The 19035-nt window shown below is 39.1% G+C and overlaps 1 protein-coding gene across 4 annotated transcripts in view; it reads left to right on the top strand.

Moving 5' to 3' along the window:
• The window catches only part of ELMO1 (engulfment and cell motility 1), a 312145-nt gene that overhangs the window by 109620 nt on the left and 183490 nt on the right, over positions 1-19035 (top strand). For all 4 annotated transcript variants that reach the window (XM_062569560.1, XM_062569561.1, XM_062569563.1 and 1 more), the window contains 5 exons: positions 4589-4740; positions 5540-5618; positions 9376-9426; positions 11040-11162; positions 12471-12602. In XM_062569560.1, coding sequence (XP_062425544.1) covers positions 4589-4740; positions 5540-5618; positions 9376-9426; positions 11040-11162; positions 12471-12602 — 537 coding nt within the window. The remainder of the gene's footprint in view (positions 1-4588; positions 4741-5539; positions 5619-9375; positions 9427-11039; positions 11163-12470; positions 12603-19035) is intronic.

The following is a 19035-nucleotide window of genomic DNA, read 5'->3' as shown; positions in this document are numbered from 1 at the left end:
CAGTCTGTGCCAAATGATCTCCTTCAAGTTCCAGCACTTGCTGAAGAATTTTTTGACTTAAAGAGAAGTCAAGAGCCACTAGTGAACATATCTTCTGTGAACTCACTTAGTTTCTCTTTGAGCTGGTTCAGGTTTTTGGCTTCTGCAACCTCCTTTGGCCGTGACTTCTACCTCGTACATTACCTGAGGTTTTTGTTGCGGAAGTGCCTATATCCTGCTTTTAAGGCTAGTGGGTAGATAATGAATTATTATCTCTTTTTATCTTTCCATGGCAAAGAAAATAATGCACCTGTTTTTAAACTGACTTCATGAGGTGCAAAGTCAAGCATAGAACACCTTATTTGGTTGGAGAGCCTATTAACAAGTTTATTAAGATATTTGCAAAAATTAGTTGAAATCAGGCTACTTTGGTGACTCAGTTATCTTTGTCCTATTGCCTATATATTTTAAAGCAACTGTGGAAGAGTCTGTTGTGTGCACCCCTGAGATTGCACATCTGTATTGTTTTTTGTCTCAGGCATTTCCATGTGCTCCTGCACAGGAACCTAATTTTAAAAAAAGTAATAATAAAAAAAAAACTCATGAAGTATCGGGGTAAGTTATCTTGGAAAGCTTAAAGTTTAAAGAAAGTAGTGAATCAGAAATGGATCAAGAAGAAGAATAGGAAAGAATATTAGAGCAGAAAGGAAACAGAAGGAGAAAGCATGACAGAAATACAGGAAAAAGGCACAAGTATGTGCCCAGTGCCAAACATTTGGGAAGGTGGAATAGCGGCACCTTCACTGGGGCTCTGTGCAGGCAAGGGGCAAACCTAATGGAAAGTTGTGAAGGACCTTTGGAGTAGATATCTCTGGTATGAATCTGTGACTTTTCTCTCTCTTGCTACTCTCACCCTGGCTTTTGGCAGACCTTATGGGGTCACTGATGGGCTAGTTCAAGTGGTTGACAGGCTGAAAAGTGTCTGCTAGCTGAATTGCAGCTCCACAATCCTGCTAGAAATGCTGATTCTGCCCTAGAAGTTTTCTTTCAAGTTAAATGGCAGCCAAACTGGAATGGGAGAGATTTTCTTTCTTTCTTTCTTTCTTTTTTCTTTTGTTCTTGAACAAAAATTTTCTAATTTAAAATGTAGGTGCTGGATGAGACCTTGAGGGAGCCTCTGCCTGTTTCTAATGACCAGCCAGATGGAGTTGGGTGTAGGCCTTCTTCAGTCCCTTGGGTGCATAAAGCCATTCTAGCTGCTGCAAATAAGAATTGATACCGTCAAATAGAGCTTTATTCATTATCTTAGGGGAAAGTATCGTGATTTGAAAAACTTTCCTATGATATGCAAGATTTTACAAAGACCTTTTTCTTCTGACAACGAAGTTTATTTAGGCTAAGCTGTCATAGATGCCTAAAGGATTCGTGTGGCAGTTCTTAGAAAATGTCATGGTAATCAGGGTTCAAAATAGAATACACAGTTTTGGGGCTCTCATCCTTAATTTTTGTCGAGGAAAAATAAAATAAAGGCTTGTGGCTTTGGTTGAGACATTTAGAAATATCTCTTAGGATTATTTATATAATTACTGTTTTGTAACTATGTGGTGCAGACTCTTAACCTTGATAAACTGTTTATTCTGCCTTCTAAAATTTGCTGTACAGGAAAAGGGGGTGGCAACAGGAAAAATCTCTCTCAAAGCTGTCACTTTTTTTTTTTTCCCTAGTGAACTGCAACTCTAGTTCCTTGCTTGAAAATAAGACTCACCTGAAAAGTTTACAATACGATAGGACTTCACAGAGAGCCACAGTGCATCAGATTTTTCTGTACCTTTGCAAAATATAATATGACATCAAAATGTTCCAAACCAATGGCTAGTGAATATAACATGGTTCAAAAAAACAAGTCTGTTTCTTTCACTGTTTTTCATTTTTTTAAAAAAACTTCTGAATTTTTTCCTGCATTTTGGGTGATGCCTAAACAAGAAGAGAGCGTAGAAGATCTAGTTTAATTTTCTGCATGTTTCCTATGTGCCCTTACTCTACACAGGTCCTGTTTCAGCACAGCACTAAGGCCAGACCTGTAAAGGCATTCCAGCTCTTAATTTCCCTTAAAATTGGTGAGAAGCTTAGCACCCAGCTATTTCTATTGTATGTGGCCTTATATGTCCCCATGCAGATACTTAAAAGTTAGTGTTTTGCTGAGCAAATGATTTATCCTTAATGAGACAAGCAGCATGACAGGTTTTCATGAGAATATGCAAGCACTGAAGTTTACTGAGGGGGTAGTGGTTTTATTTCTGTGATTTTTGTGCCAGTTTTCATCATCAAAATTTCTGATAAATGAATGCAAGATTATTTTTGAGCCTTAAAAACCCATTCTGTGCATAGTACTCAGTAAGTAGAGTTCCCCAGGGAACAGCAAATGACACATTTGAGCTTCTATTGGTTCTTGTGTATTTTTAAGAAGGATTTTTTTTCTACATTCAGAACTTTAATTGTGGTAATAGAATTTGGTTTTAGTCCAATTTAACTCCCTCTGGAAATGTCGTGCCTTATTTATAGGGGTAAACAGGTCTATTATTTCAGGACAGACTCCATGCTTCACAAAGTGGCTATGAATATACATGGCTTAGTGTACAAGTTATCCACTAGGTGTTTTACGTGTATGTTGAATGTGATACGCCATAGCACTCTAAACAATCAAACTAGCTTCAGTTATACCTTTGGGTTCTGTTTATGATTAAAAGAATAAGTAAGATGAACATTATGGTCAAGGATCAGATGAATAAGTCTGTCTAATGCTGCCTTTCCTAGACTGAGATTTCAATGATCTGTATCGTTGCACTAGTTTAGGCTCCTAGTAGGAATGTATTATATCCCAGTGAAGTATTTACATTGGCATTTGAAATTATGGAAAGGAGCTGCTGCACAAAACATGATTCATACATGTTGGTGCTTCTAAAAGAGAGTAGTGACAGTGTGGTGATTTGGGACACATTCTAGACATACTGCATTCCTGCTGCACAACACATCCATGCGTGCCTGGTGACTGTGAGGCATCTGAAATGCATTTGGCTTATTGCATGAGCAGTGCTGAGTTACTCTGTGCATGCCTGCTATCCATATTTTGGCACGTCTGGACATCTGGCAGCAAGGCAACAGAAAACATTTGCATTGTCATTAAAAGAGGTGGGGTAGCATGATATTGCTGAGATGCAGCTTATCACTTTAAACAGTGCAGTGTGCATGACATACTGATGTAAATGTTATTTTTAGTCAGGACTTGCAGGCAACAGAGTTTGAAGGCCTGGCATGGAAGAGGCTGAGTTGCTCCTCTCCTATTTTCCATTCATGCATGATTTATTCTTTACTTCTCTGTAAAGCCAGCATGTTTTATTCAGCATAGCATGTTCCTATTGTGGTAATACAAAGCAAGTAGCAGAACAAGCAACAGCAGTGCAATAAATTAGAAGAGAAATCTTTCCCTCTTGCCTCACAGTCTCCAACTGAAGTTATAAAAAAAGATGTTTTGCTGCTTCAGCACTATTCAGAATATCAAAAGTACAAAATAATGTCAGTACTCACAGGCCAATATTTAACTGTGAATTTTGCAGTCAGCTAGGAAGGTTTTCCAAGCATAGGGTATGATTTTCTTCCTCCAAGAGGCAAAAAGCGCAAGGGTCTAAGCAATCTTCTAGAGCCAGAAACAGTGTAATCACATCAGTGACTTGCAGCATGACTACTTAGGAAAGGCATGGACTTGGAGTTCTTCAGAAAAGATGCATCAAATGGACTTGAGACAGAGTAACTATGGTTAGTAACTTGCCTGCAAAGAGAAAACATCAGTCACAAGATATTTCTTCTGCATATCTGTGGTCACAGGACATTTCTTCTATGTGTTTGCGGTTCTTCAAGTGATGTGCTCAAGTGTGCTGATATCAGTGCATTCAAGGAAAATGCAGGCAGTTCTTGCTTCCTTCATCTGCAGAAGGCAAGCTTCTTTCTGGGAAGCTGGGTCCACAGAAGGGGCAGCATGCAGCAGAGCGCATATTGCCGCATCTTAATGCACAGCTGTGTTGGTTCAGCAGATCCAAGCTTGTGTGCCATTGCCATGCTGCAAAAAAAGCATTAGTCAGCCCTGGTTTCAGTTAGCAAGCTGTTTATTCGTGGAGGCTTTCAGTAAAAGTGAAGCTTAGCAAATAAATGAACAGCTAGAAAGAGAGCTTTGACTCTCCAAAGAGTTGCAGAACCTGTTGTACTGATAATTAACTGAGTTAAAATTTGTAACCTGGAGATATAAACTTTGTCGTTCTTGAATGTTAATTTATCTTGTGCACAATAACTTAATGTTGAAGCAGATATTTTGCTGGTATACATATTGACATGAATCTATACTAATTCCTACCAGCAAAAGCATCTGCCACTGTGTCCATTGAAGGATATGCAGCCAGCCTGCTTGATTTGTTTTCAGGTATTCATTGATATCTGGGATATGGACAAGATGACCTCTTTTCTGGTGCCTTTCTCTGCCATCTTCACAGTTTTCTCTCTCCTCTCTTTCCCCATTCTTATGACAAGATGTGAATTCTCCAAATGTTTAAATTTGTAGATAGCAAGCTATGTGAACAAATTTGCCTCGGACATCTCTATCTTGCAACGGTCACTAGCAATCCTGGAATCAATGGTGCTCAATAGCCATGACCTGTACCAGAAGGTAGCACAAGAGATCACAATTGGGCAGTTAATTCCACATCTCCAAGGGTGAGTGTCTTCAACTGCAACTTTCTATGGTGGGATTTTTTTCCCCAAATAAGCACAGTATTTAGAATAAGAATGGCATAAAGACTAGCAACCTCTTGAATGGCTTTCACATCTATTACCTGGGATTAAAGAGAAAAGCATCCTACAATGAGAAAATGCTTAGTAATATTAGCATACAGATGAGGTTGTTTTGTTTGCCAGCCTCTGGGAAATGGGTAAGACAAAACCTGGTGATCTTTTGCTGAAGCTATATTTGAAAAGGGAAAGGATGGGTTTTTTGTAACAGTAGTGTGCTGTGATTGCATGCATGAAAGCAAGCTGCTTCTTATAACACAGGATGGTGTATTGTAAACTAGTTATGCTTGCTTCACAGCTGAGGAATTTTCAACTTGTCTAAAATGCTCTTAATGCAGATGTGTTCATCTACAGAGCACTTTAGGGAAGATTACCCTTTCCTACCTTCAGCTGTTCAGCATCTGACATAAGATGATGGTCTCTGCTCCTGCTGTAGTCAGCAAAGGGCCAAGGGTACTGTCAGAGATTGAGTCATTCCACCTTCTCTAGATGCTGAATCTCCCTTTGGAGCATCCTATCTCTCTTATTAAGCATTAATATATAACCTGGATGATTAGGTTTGACTAAGTGCCTAACTTTGACATGATTAACATTAAGTGCAAGCAGTCCCTCTACTTGCAGCTGCAGTTTGTCACTTCAAAGTATAATGCAACTAGAAAAGTGGTTTGTACAGCTTGCGTGCGTACACTTTCATCTTGCATGTTTATAATTTTGTTCCAAACAGGACAGATCAAGAAATACAGACGTATACTATTGCAGTAATAAATGCACTTTTCCTTAAAGCACCGGATGACAAGAGGCAGGTACGTTGTTGGGTTTTGTTGTAAAACTACATACCTGCAGGAAAAGTGGATCATATTCATACTTATAGTTGTCCCCCTCACATTATCTGCTGTTATTTCAAACTGATGCATATTCTGCTACTTGTCACATACTTTATTTCATACTGATGTAGCATCATTAACTTTAATGGAGTTGCTTCCATCTTGCACCAATATTAGTAGAGATTAAGCATTCTGCTATGCTTTTATGGTTCAGTGTAACCTCACATGAACTCTATTGACTGTGACTGGCTGTGGTATTTATTGCACTGAACTCTTTGCCAGCACAGCCTGTAAAACCAAGCTATTTTTTTGATAAATCATTTCCCCTACAGATTTCAGAATAAAAATTTTGTTTATTTTGATGAGAATATCTTGCCGTGTAGGCATTTCGTAACCGTCATAGTGAACTATACAAGCTACCCTAATGCCAGAGATCGGAAGCCTTCTCAAAAGATTTCAAGATTGCTAATTGCTATTAAATGGGGAATAGAACATGATGAATTATGAAAAAAGGCAGCTTTATGCCTGTTTATCACATCATTAGTCTGTGCAAGACCAGACTTAGTCATTTATTTACTTAACATTTCCATCACTAGAAACAGTGTTAATAATTCTTGTAGTGATTTATTGCTAGTGTCCCGAACAAATTCACTGGAAGTTGGTGATTATTTTGGACTAAAACTTCGCTTAGATTTATTTAAGTTTTTAAATGTTGGAGATTGTTTAAACAACCACCAAAAACCTAATGGGTCATTTTTCATCTTACTTCAAAAATATTTTGAAAACAACACATTTTTGTATTTTATATAAGATTCTATAAACAAGTCAAACTAAAACATTTGGCTTAGTTTCAAACAGACCTTTTTTCTCTCTCATTTTTTATCTTCCTCTTCCAATATATTTCTTAATTATTAAGGGAAAAAAGGACTTAATGACAAAAAATTGAATTCAGACAGCCTTCAGACTTTTTTCAGTTTTGACATAAATCAATGATAGGTGTTTACAGGAAAAACAAAGATTTTGGGTTTTTTTACATTCATAAATAGTTGCAGCCTTAGGTTGTTGCAAAAACTGTGTCTTTGTTTGGGGCAGTTCAGAGAAGTGTTTGAGCCATATCTGAAGTTGAGAGATGATCTCAGACACAGGTAAGATTTTGGTGAGAGTGGATATGAGTTCCTGAAGATAACAATGCCATAGGGTCTTCCCAGAAGATAAAATTGTGTTTTGCAGACACTGTAACCTAGTGCAGTTGCTGAAATTGTCTAAAGCATTGCACTAGAAATTACCAAGAGTATGTATTCTTGCAAAAGAATGTGCCCCAACCAGAACATATGAGAAACATCTGCCAACCACCAGCAATGGCATGGCGAGTTCTAGGCCCAAACCTGTTTGATTCTAGGAGCTTTGACACCCTCCCCGTTGCCTGTGCTAGGGGGATCCAGCATGATGTGAATGGTTGCACAGCAATTAAGGAAGAGATTTAACATGATGCTGCAGTTTGCATTTGTTTCCTTCTTCCTCCTCTTTCTCAATTTTCTTTTTTAATGAGAATTCATTTCTTACTTTGCTTCCTCTGCCACTATTAAGAGTCAAAGCGTCTAGAGAAACCTTGATTATCTAAAAAGAAGAGAAAGAAAAGGCGTTATGTGTCAGAAAAGAGCTGAGAGTCTGAGCAAGGAAACGATACCATGAGTGTTTGAAGCACTTTGATTTTTTGGCAATTGTCTGCATTTTTTCAGAGAGACGTTGCTATGGAAAATGAGGTGGAAATTTTTGTCAGATAATTCTCGTTCACATCTGTTACTACAATACTTACTTTAGAAGAGGCAGCTCGTCAGCTGCTAATACCTGCATGGCCGTCTTGGAGACAAAAGCTGATTTCTTCTCCTCCCTTCCCCTCAATAGGTTTTGTGAACGTTTATCCTTCCTATCATGTTTTTGGTTTAGGGACCAAAAAGATACCACAATAACAGCCTTTTTAATTTCCAGCTGTAAGAATGAAGTGCCAATTTGATTATTCTCTTCAAAAAGTAAAATAAATTCTTGGCCTTGAATGCAGGAACAACTACCTCATATTCTTTCCATCTTTTTGCGGTGGCTATACTTGGACAAAACTGATCAGTTCTCCTGAGCATGAAGTACAGAGTGTGCCTTGCACTCCCCCTGCAGTTCAGCTGCACATTTCCAAGAGGGATGAAAACATTGGTATCATCCATTCCTTTGCTGTACATGCAGACTCAACCTACCCTGCCAGCAAATGCTTGAAAAGAAAAGCCGAGTTTCTCCTGTCTTTGGCACCTTCTTTCTTCTTTACCCCCTCTGCGTTCTGTCACAGTGCCCTTCGTCGGGTTTAAGGAAACAGCCCATGGCTGCCTCCTGTCTGGAAGTCAGAATTGTTTCTGTGTGCAAGCAAGTTCTCACCCTGCCATTGCTTCGGGTACATGGTTTCTGCAACTCAGCTTCAGTAATGCGGCTCTTCACGGGTTCTGTGTAAGAGTTTTTCTGTTTTCTAGTTTCTTGTTCTCTGTACAGATTAACCAATATATACTCTATATTACTCTTTAAATCTTACAAAAATGAACAAAAAAAATTTTTGTTGTTACTTATTTCTCCTGAATGTGAACAGTATCATGACTTGGTGTAAACTGCACAGAACCCCAGTGCATTGTAAGAACATCCTGCAACCTGACACTGCTGGTACTGATATCATATGTTGTCCTGTGTTATGCAGGGCTGTGACACGTGGGCTGTATCTCCAAACAATCATCCACTGTTTCCAAATATTGCCCCAATGTATACATATCAGCAGTATATAGCAATATTTTTAACAAAATTATAGAAATTATTAAATTTTACATTTTGAAGGCAAGAGTTTAAAAATAGCTGCATGATTACTTTGTACATCAATGTTTATGCTAACATGCATCCACAAACATGCACATATTTCTGTATACTTGGAGAAGATCATGGATCTTAAAAATGGGGCATGCAGTGCAGACCTGGCTCCAGAGACTAGACTCTGCTGGCTGATGAGGGTAAAATGTCCCATCCAGAGGGCAGGTTGCTGCACAAATAGCTGAGATTAGATGGTGAAAAACAAAAGCAGAACCATATCCTAGTTGATAGTGACTTTGCAAGTAGTTCTACAGAGAGAAGACAAAATTAGTCAACCAGTGTTAATACTGCTACCAAAATAAGGGGAGAAGGGTTACTTGCGGTGGTGGAACAGTAGTGAATTGTAGGCTGATTTGTTGGCTCAAAGTAAAAGCATTAGACCTTAAAACAGTTGAAATATAAACGTGCATATGCATGCTGTTTAGCATCATTTTATTTTAAAAGTCATAGCTGGCATACTAGAAGCATTTTTTTTTTGCTTCCTTCTGTGCATGTTGGATTTTTTTTTTGGGGGGGTTGTAGAGGAGGTTGAATACAGGTATGTAAATACTTTGTTTAACCCACAGTGTTCTTTCTAACTGAAGTGTTTCATTGCAGTTTTGGGATCACCGAAGTCTGCAGTTTGTGCTAAAACTTCTCACTTTTTGTCTTTTTCTCGTATTAATCTGAGCTTGTGACACTAAAATTAAAATAGCACGTATAATGACATGAAACAGCATGTCGACTATATAAGAAATACTGCAGAAATCTATGACCCTAATCTTTTAAATTCAGTGTTCTTTTAAATATGGTACTAAAATACCTACTTCTGGGTAACTGTTACTGTTTTCAACCAAAACAGGAAATGGCGAACATCTTGGCACAAAAACAGCTTCGGCTCATCATCTTAACTGTAAGTATACCATTTTCAAGGTTGTTTTTCGCTAGGAGAGAGAAAAGCTGACTCAAGTTTTGGTAGCATAGGCTTTATCTTCATTTTTAAAATTATTTTTGTATTTCAATATGTTTTGAGGCTTATGGCTTACAGGATAAAGGCTTACTTGATGAATGAATTCAAAACTGATTATTAGAGAGGACATTTTTCCTGGTCAAATAAACTATCATTTCTTCTTGAAAATATAGTACTGAATAAAAGAAGAATGCCATAGGCATTTGCTTCCAGTGGATAATGTGAACTTTATTCTGTAGTCTAGGGAATGTCTGTGAAATCTATGGTAAATTCTCTGTATTAGGGTTTGGACCTGATGAAAGCCAAGCAAGCTACCTGGGACTTTCAGTCTAGCAAAATGAACTGCTGTGTTTTTTGGTTCTAGAGATCATTCTGTGTGTCCTGATATTGAGTTGTGCATAATTTGTGTAGTTTAGTACTGTGCAAAAGCAGCAAGAAATTAATGAATGTAGTATAAAAGACTTGCTTCTGCTATCATGGAAAATCACAGGGATTTTGCCCTTGACCTTAGAGTAGATTTGATTTTCAAAAAAAATGGCTTTTTAAAAGGGACAAGTTCAGTATCTGTTATGAGATACTAGGCAATCCTAGGGGGAAAAAAAATAAAAAAAACCCTTGCTCACCTTCTCATGAACACTGTTTGAAAGGTCAGTGTACAATAAAATGGGGAACTCCTATTTCAGAGGCTGTATCTTTGCACTGATTGTGTGCATAAGGGTTTAGTATAAGCATATGGATAACTTATGGATATAACTATATGGATAACATTCTTAGGTGTTCATTTACTATCATAAAAAGCTTGAGTGCCCTTTGGCAGAGAGATTCTTTCTCCTTTGGAGCTGTACTTTATTAGTTGTTGTCTCTCTCCTACCTAATGACTTCCCTTACATATGTACAGTGATGTTTAGTGGTCTGTGTCTGTTTACTCTGTTGAATTTCTTGATATTTAGGGACAAACCAGAGATGTAAAAATTGTCCATCAATTTGATGTCTGCTTTGTGCCTGGGGTAGTTCTGTGTTGCATGTATGGGGCATTGGATTCTAATATGTTTGTAAGTCATTCTTCTCGAGTAGAATGAAATCGTGTAGTAGAGGTAGGACTGTGATAAGATGTTGACTACCACAGTAGCTCTGTTATATCGCTGTATTAGCAGGTTGTGTTGGCAGCTTGAATATTCTCTTAACCATTTTTGTAATAGACCTACCTTTTAATACAGAGCTCTAATGATCTTGGTAAGGAGTTGCATTTTCCTCAGTGACTACCTCACCACTGATTTTTTGCCACTGCTTGCTTATGCACATGTTCTATCTAGTGTCTAGAAGGAGAAGGTTTTAGTGCATTCTTATGAAGCCTTGTCACTTAGGAAGTTTCTTAATGCAGCCCATAGATTATCTGCATAGCTAAATCTGTCATTTGTCTTGCTTTAATTTTTTTCTAGAGTATGTATACACTGTTCTGTATCAAACACATACATACAGTAATGGAAATACCTGAGCTCACCTGGTGGGAGTTTCCGTTATGATAGTATTCACTTGAGTCAATCTTCCTTTTACAGCATGTTATCAGGGCACAGAGAACCATTAATAATGAAATGGCACATCAGCTTTATGTTCTGCAAGTGCTTACCTTTAACCTTCTGGAAGACAGAATGATGACAAAAATGGATCCACAGGATCAGGTGAGCATCTGTCATGGCCTGATCAGAGCAGGAAGAGACCAACTCTTCATTGCTATGCTTAAAGCTCTTTAGGAAGGAAAAGATACTACCAGGAATGCTCACATATTTTTTAGGGGTTGTTTTGTGATTGTTATAAGATGAAGATGATGAACTGGCAATTGCATTCCTTGTGCAAAAGTGCAACAGCAAAATGGCGCTCTCCTCAAATTGTCCATCAATTTGATGTCTACTACTCCTTGGCATGTATTTCCATTAATTGAATTTGGTGTCATCCTGAGCTAAAACTCTGTAAACAGCAGCTCAGCATTTGTTTGTTTTGTATACTTTTCAGAACCAACAGAACTGTATAATCCTTCCTAAAATTACTTCTATAGAGCTAAAGAGAATGTTTAAATGTAAACTGACGTACTAGAGTTGCAGTTAATTGGTGCTGTCTACCTCTATAGTGGTTGTTCATTTTATTGTTTACTGTGTTCAAACACTAGTTTTAATAGTCTTCACTGCACACAGAGACATACTTTTCTAAAAGCTTTAAGTATAGAGTCAAGGAGCCATAGAGGAAGTGAATTTTGTTTCGGTAATTTTTGTGGTTCCTTTTTCCGGCACAGTACAAAGGGAAGTTTGATTTCATTTTCAACAGGGACTTGTGTTAAGATGAACTAGTAATATGGAGGAAAGGAGAAGGGAAGAGCAAGGTGGTTTAAGCTTAAGCAACATTATGCTTAGGATTTTGCCATCCCTGTCTTGCTAGTTTGAGGCAGAAAAGTTTCTGACTTGGGTGAATGGATGTGCAGTTATGGCACAGTACATATGACCAATATAGCCGTGTTAGTATTGATAGCAGGATAGTTATCACTGTCTTAATATGTTCCTAGTGATGTGTATTCTCCTGCCTATTCTCATGACAACATAGGTGTACAGTTACTGGGAGGAGTGCAGAATACTAAGCCGTTTAATTTAAGACAGCAAAGTGCTTAAGCACTGAATTAATTTGAAATGTGTGTCATTCCTTTCCTTCTGTGGTTTCCTACCTGTGATTAAAATTAAGTGTGCAGTTAATGGCCTTGTTAACGTGAATTCAGCTTCTGGGAGACTGCCCTTGAGCATCTGTGTGTGAACCCTACAAATGTGAAGACTTTGGAAAATTCTTGCCAACTGTCTTTCTGAGTAAGAAGTGGGGAGTTTAGATAAAAAATGATTGAGCAGTGGAGGAAATGCAGTGTTTTAAAACAACCTTTGTGGCATTCTCTTGCTGTTCAAAGTGAGAAGGGTGTTATTTTAACCATTTTGAAACTTATTTTAACTTAGGCTCAACGGGATATTATATTTGAACTCAGAAGAATTGCATTTGATGCAGAATCTGAACCTAACAACAGCAGTGGCAGTATTGAGAAGCGCAAATCTATGTATACTCGAGACTACAAAAAGCTCGGATTTATTGTGAGTATTTTTGTGTGGTGGTGCGCTGAACGTGAGTGAGTGCCTCTGTTGTAACACGTTCCATGACTGGTCACTTCTGCTGTTACCTAAGCTTCTAGTTACTCTTCCTGCATGAGAATAGCATGATTTCTTTGGGGATTCTTTTTTTTAATTTTTTTTTCTTTTTTTTTTTTTTTTTTTTTTTTTTTTTTGCAAATCTGGTTAATTTAGGACTACTCTAAATGACTGCTCTAGCAGAAGTTAGGGTGAATTGGAAAAGATAACTCTCTGAAGATAGAGCATGTAGTTTGGCATGATATGTCATTATAAAATCTAATTTCTAGTGGTTTTTGGATAAACAGACTCTATCTAATGGATCTATGGCAGATGTCTAAAGTCATTGCACTATGTTAGTAATGATGTGGACTGATGAGTAAAATAAATCAGAGGCAGGGTTGTATTTGTGGTATTTACTTGTAGTATCCTATACTTTAGTTATTTGAAGTCCTTTCTTCTGTGTAATGGGGATGCAGAGTCTTTTACCCCTTACCCTAGTCTAACCAAGAGGAGTTCTGATCTTGGCTGAAATTAGGTTGGGACATCGAATTTAGTGAAACTGTCAGTTTTATTTGTACTAATGAATAATATTTTTCTTTTTTCCCTTCTGGAAACAAAGGACATACACGTGTGCATACAAACACATGCACACTGTAATCAGTATCCTGATTTATTGGTTATGGTAGACTGGTATGCGGTTTGCTTTCTCCTTAGATAAAATTATATACTTAATATCCTACGTGACTCCTTACTATGCTGTTGGCCTGGCATATATATGCTGAATATAGTACAGAAGTCAAAGTTAGAAACTGGGTGGTTTTAAATGCTGCATTAACAGAAGCTGAAGCCCACTGTGCGGTTCGAGCACTCTGCTCAGCTGTGTGACATAGGGCTCGGCATTACCCAGTTCTGTGGTGGCTTTGGAAGGAGGCTTTCTGGGTTCTGATGACTGCTTTCATTACTGGTGAGTGAGGGAAAATGACTGCTGTATCAATGCTGCTGAATCTGTAAGGAGTCTTAATTAAGTAGAGGGGAGGAGAAGAACTTGGCATTTCAGGATTGTAATCATGGTGGTAAAATTAGTGTTTTGAAGAAGCTTTTGAATCTGTTTTATAAAGGCCCATGAATGCATCCTTGCTTCCAGTGTGATTAAAGAAAATGCTATCCCAACACCTAGGATTGGCAGCTCCTGTGGTGAGCTGAGCAAAGATACTGGACACGCAAGACCAGGACTCAAGGGTAAAGTGCAGGGCCTGGCTTACAGAGAAATGACCTGGATGAGGGGACAGAGTGCCTCCTCAGCAAGTTTGCTGATGATACCAAGCTGAGAGGAGTGGCTGACACACCTGAGGGCTGTGCTGCCATTCAGAGAGACCTGGACAGGCTGGAGAGCTGCGCGGAGAGGAACCTCATGAAGTTCAACAAGCGGGAGTGCAGAGTCCTGCACCTGGGGAGGAATAACCCTAGGCACCAGGACAAGCTGTGGGCCGACCTTCTGGAGAGCAGCTCTGCAGAGAAGGACCTGGGAGTGCTGGTGGATGACAGGTTGACCATGAGCCAGCCATGTGCCCTTGTGGCCAGAAAGGCCAGTGGTACCCTGGGGTGCCTTAGGAAGAGTGTTGCCAGCAGGTGGAGGGAGGTGATCCTGCCCCTCTCCTCAGCCCTGGTGAGGCCTCATCTCGAGTACTGCATCCAGTTCTGGGCTCCCCAGTACAAGAGAGACATGGAGCTACTGGAGAGAGTCCAGCGTAGGGCTATGAGGATGACTAGAGGGCTGGAGTCTTTGTCCTACGAGGAACGGCTGTGAGAGCTGGGCCTCTTCAGCCTGGGGAAGAGAAGGCTGAGGGGGGATCTTATCAATGTGTACAAGTATCTGAAGGGAGGGTGTCAGGGGGACAGAGACAAACTCTTTTCAGTTGTCCCGTGTGACAGGACAAGAGGCAATGGGCACAAACTGAAGCACAGGAAGTTCCACCTGACCGTGAGGGGGAATTTCTTCACTGTAAGAGTGACTGGAACACTGGACCAGGTTGCCCAGAGAGGCTGTGGAGTCTCTGGAGATCTTCAAGGCCCGCCTGGTGCAGCCTTGTCTAACATGCTGTAGGTGACCCTACTGAGCAGGGGGGTTGGACTAGATGATCTCCAGAGGTCCCTTCCAACCTTACTGATTCTATGATTCTATGAAATGGACTGGATATTGAGCCTTTAGCTTGCGGTGAATGAGAACAGAGGTGGAGTTTGACTTTTTGTCATAGGAGGAAGAGAAGCAACTGGTAGAAGAAGTAGGAATGATGGCAAAAACAAACAAACAAACAAACAAAAAAACATGGCATGGAGCAAGGGGAAATGGTGGAGTGTCCAAAGGCATGGGATTGCGGCAGGTGGAAGAATGGAGACCAAGTTTAAAGCAAGTGTCCTCTAATTTTGGGTGATACTTTTGGACATCTGCTTACTGTATTTTTCTGAGAGGTTGAAAGCCGTCAGTCCCCACTGCAGTCACTGGCATCTGTGAGTACTTAGTACCTCTGCAAGTCCGAACTTGTTTTCTTAAAGCTCAGGCTGGAAAACTCTGAGCATGAAATGGAGCACGCAACATAGACTGACCCAGAACTAGCACATAGATCTTCCAAATTCCAATCCTGTTTTTCATCTGCTTAACAAGGACTAGTAAGTAGTAGATGTGCAGCCCAGCACTTGTTCTTCTGATGCTTTTGTTTGTCCCATGAGATATATTTGGATCCTGCAGAGCTGAACTCACTGTTAAGGGCAGTGTGTTTTAGCTGATAGGGGTGCAAGGAAAATGCTGAAAATGTGAATCAAAATGCACTACTGTGTCTGAGTCTACTGTAATTGTTGCTGTGCCTGTGCAGTAATGACTTATTCCTTATTTTCATTACTCATTTGGGCTGTTCATTCTGAAGCCTATGGAAAACATTTCAACGGTTGTCAAGAGTAGCAGTAGTAGCGTGTACTGTTAAATCCTGATAGCCCGCCAAAAGGGAATGGAGGCCAAACCTTCAGAGAATAGGAACTGGAGTGAAAGCATGCGAGACAACTTGTCTTACAGCTGAAGAGGAAGCAGAGCTGGGGATGCAGGACCTTCCAGGGAGCTTCCAGGAGAGACCATCCTGGGACTGGCCCTTTCCAGCCTTGCACATGGGCTGTCTTCTGGCTGGACTCCTGTGAGCTGCCTTCCCCTCCTTTGTGGCTTTTTACTCCGTCCTCAAAGTACCCTCAGTGTTTTCAAAACCTGTAGGTAAAGGGATACACTAGCAGACTGATCTCTGCCCTTAGGGGAGTAAGAGGAGATTTCTCTTTTCCTTTTTGGGCTTTGTGGCACAGGAAGAAACCCATTTGAGGCTGCCTTTGAATGTTTTGAACTTTGTCATCCCACTGGTGGTGATCGTCAGGATGCAAATTTGAACTGATTAAACTTGCTAAGGGGGAGAGCAAAACCATGTCTAGCCATCAGGTTGTTTCTGGACTGCTTGTTCTCTTTCTGCAGGTAAAAATGCAAGGATTCTGTTCATTTCTTCTCTGCCACATAAAACAGTTTTGCCACATTACAAATATAATGTCAATAAGGGATAAAGCCCAGAAACAATTTCAGAAGTTTATCATTTGTAAAACTATGTAGTTACAAATGTACATTTAGTTGCAGAAACTACAGGGCCTTTCCAGATAGCTGTGATGACCTGCATGCAGTTTGTTATGGGCAAAGAGAAATTTTCAAATCAGGGAGAACTCAGGAGATTTATTAAAGTGCTGACGAGTGCTACAAAAGATGACCTAATTGGGAGATCTAAGATATACGCTCAACCCTATTAAATTATTTCCGAGTCAACTGCAAATTAAATAGCCTGAATTGCTGCCCTCTCCCCACCTTTAAAATCTGTCTTTGCCAGGGAAATCTCAAGCAATGTTTGCTCTTGGCAATTCTTTTAGCAGAAGTACAGTTTTCCAGTTTTGAATAATACAGTTAGCAGTGTTAGAGATGTCTAAAAGGTCAAGCCACATATATCAGTAAGATAAAATTAGTCCTAAAATTCCTGAGCTGTTGAAATGATTCAGTTCTGTAGGGTTTATTGTTTGTGAAGCTTCTGAAATTTTCTTGTGTTTGAGTACATTTAATTCCCATAACCAAAGCAGGCATTACATTTACTCAAAAACTGATAATCTTGTATATTTTCTCATAATTTTTTTAAATATAACTAACTGATATTAAATTGTAATAAATGTGTTTGTTTAAAGTCAGAGGTAGATCTGACCAAATTCCAAGAAATTTAAATAGGTTAAAATGTTAAGAACAGCTATTCTAGGCTCAGATCCTCCAAGTTTGCAATATGTGCAGAGCTCGTAGGTTTTTTGTTTGGTTAGTTGTTTTTGTCTTAAATAAAACATAGATGCTTAAGTCAGCACAAAAAGCCAAGATGGAGAGTGGTTTCTTAGTACTGCCATGCCACACTGGAAATTATTAGATGTAACAAAATAAAATGTGGTTTACTACAGGAGACATAAAATTGGTAAGGAACTGTCTGACAGAAAGGGTGACAATTAAAAGGGAAATTGTTAGCACAGTGAAAAGTTATTCAAAGGGCAAGCCTGGGCTTGACTTTCACAATATTAGTCATGCTGGGATAAGAGAGTGCTGACAAAATCTTCTAATGAGGCAAATTTGGGAGGCATCAATGAAAGAGAATCAGAATATTCAGAAATTACATGACCCTTTGGATTAGTGAAATAGACAGATAATGTTATTGGGCAATATGAAGTGCAGCAGCGTTCATTTGAGACACCTGGCAAGAACTTCGGCTTCAGGCAAAGAGCTCTCCTATTGGAAAGGCAAAAACAAGAGACATCATGCAATGCAGCCATGGAAAAAGTCAAATGTCAGCTTAGGATATATCTGGAAAGATCTTTTCAGAGTAGATAAGAAACTTTTAATGCCATTTTCTGTGTCTCTGAGACATCATCTGTTACGCTTTGTACAATTTTACTTACCTTGGCAGTGACTTGTAGGCTGAATTCAGGTCAAGGGCAGAGGACAAGGCTTCTACTGTGATCAGAGAAATGTCTCACAAGAGGTGGCTTAAAGAGGTTGGTTTGTTTAGCCTGCCAGACTGAAGGCTCTGTAAATATCAGAAGGGCAAATGCTGGGAAGGAAAAAGTTGTAAGCTAAAAGGCAGTTGGGGCAAAAGGAGAACCAATGGGCATAAATTGATTGAAACTGTATATTTAAACTAGAAATTGAAGATTTCTAAATGTCAAAGCAGTGAATTTCTGGAAAAGATTTTAAATCAGAACCATGGGGACAAAATTCATTACTTGTTTAAAGATAGTGCTTGATCATTGACATAAAAGGGTTATGTACTAATTTTGACAGTGATAGATCTAGGTAACAAAACCTGTGAGGACTATAGAGAAAAAACAAGGTTGTGTGGAGAAGTCTGAAGGGAGACATGAATAATAAGGTGTATAATAACTTAACTGGCAATATGTTAAACGTTACCAAACCTTTCTAATGTAAGGAGAAACAGCAGAATAGATATTTGGGAGGATGTGACTTGTAGAGATCTTAAGAAGTTAGGCAAATATCTTTAAAGAATAATGAAAGCATGCTTGGGCAGCAGATAGACCTGATGAGCTTCCTTCTAGACTTGTTTTTTGTCTCTTTCATGTCCCAGATGAGCAGCTACTTTTTTTTACTTTCGATCTGTTTTTTCAAAAAGTGATCATATGCTGTGTTTCCCAGCACAATATTGAAATAGTACTCTGACGATTAAAAATTAGTAGTTTTTCTCATGGGTTCATTTGCAGTATTCTTCATGTTTTTGAGTAATTCGTTAGCATTTGTGATGTGTAGAGATAACACTGCCCATTTAGAGATAAGAAGAAGCCCCCTGAACAGACCAATCTTAGTCACTTACTCTATGGAATGGAGAGCCCTGGATTGCTGTGGCCAAAGCAAATTTAAGACAAAGTCAATAGCTACCAGGATAACTTTCCAACATAATTTATTCTCCTTGGATCCATTTTGCTGCTTCTTGTTCCCATGTCTGTTTACTTCTCCAGCTACCTGGACTAATAACCCCTCAGGCTGTCTTACATATGACTTTTAACTTCTTCAGCAAATTAAAAAATAACCAAACTAACCTCCTTCACCCCATGATCTATTCCCCAGAAGTCCATTCTCTTAGTTGAAAGAAAAAAGTTATTGATAGAATAACTTATCTTTTAATTAATATTTTATAATGATTACCTGCAAGAAGGCCAAACTCAGATGACTACAATGTCATCTGACACATTCTAACCTTTAATTGCCCCTTTTTACCCACCTACTCAGTATAGCTTTAGTTTGTGTGATTTCCTCACATCTCATTCAAAAAGCCTCTTCTCC

The sequence above is a fragment of the Rhea pennata genome, chromosome 2 (assembly GCF_028389875.1).
Source record: "Rhea pennata isolate bPtePen1 chromosome 2, bPtePen1.pri, whole genome shotgun sequence".
In the NCBI taxonomy this organism is placed as follows: Eukaryota; Metazoa; Chordata; class Aves; order Rheiformes; family Rheidae; genus Rhea; species Rhea pennata.
This window is presented reverse-complemented; position numbering and strand designations above follow the sequence as displayed.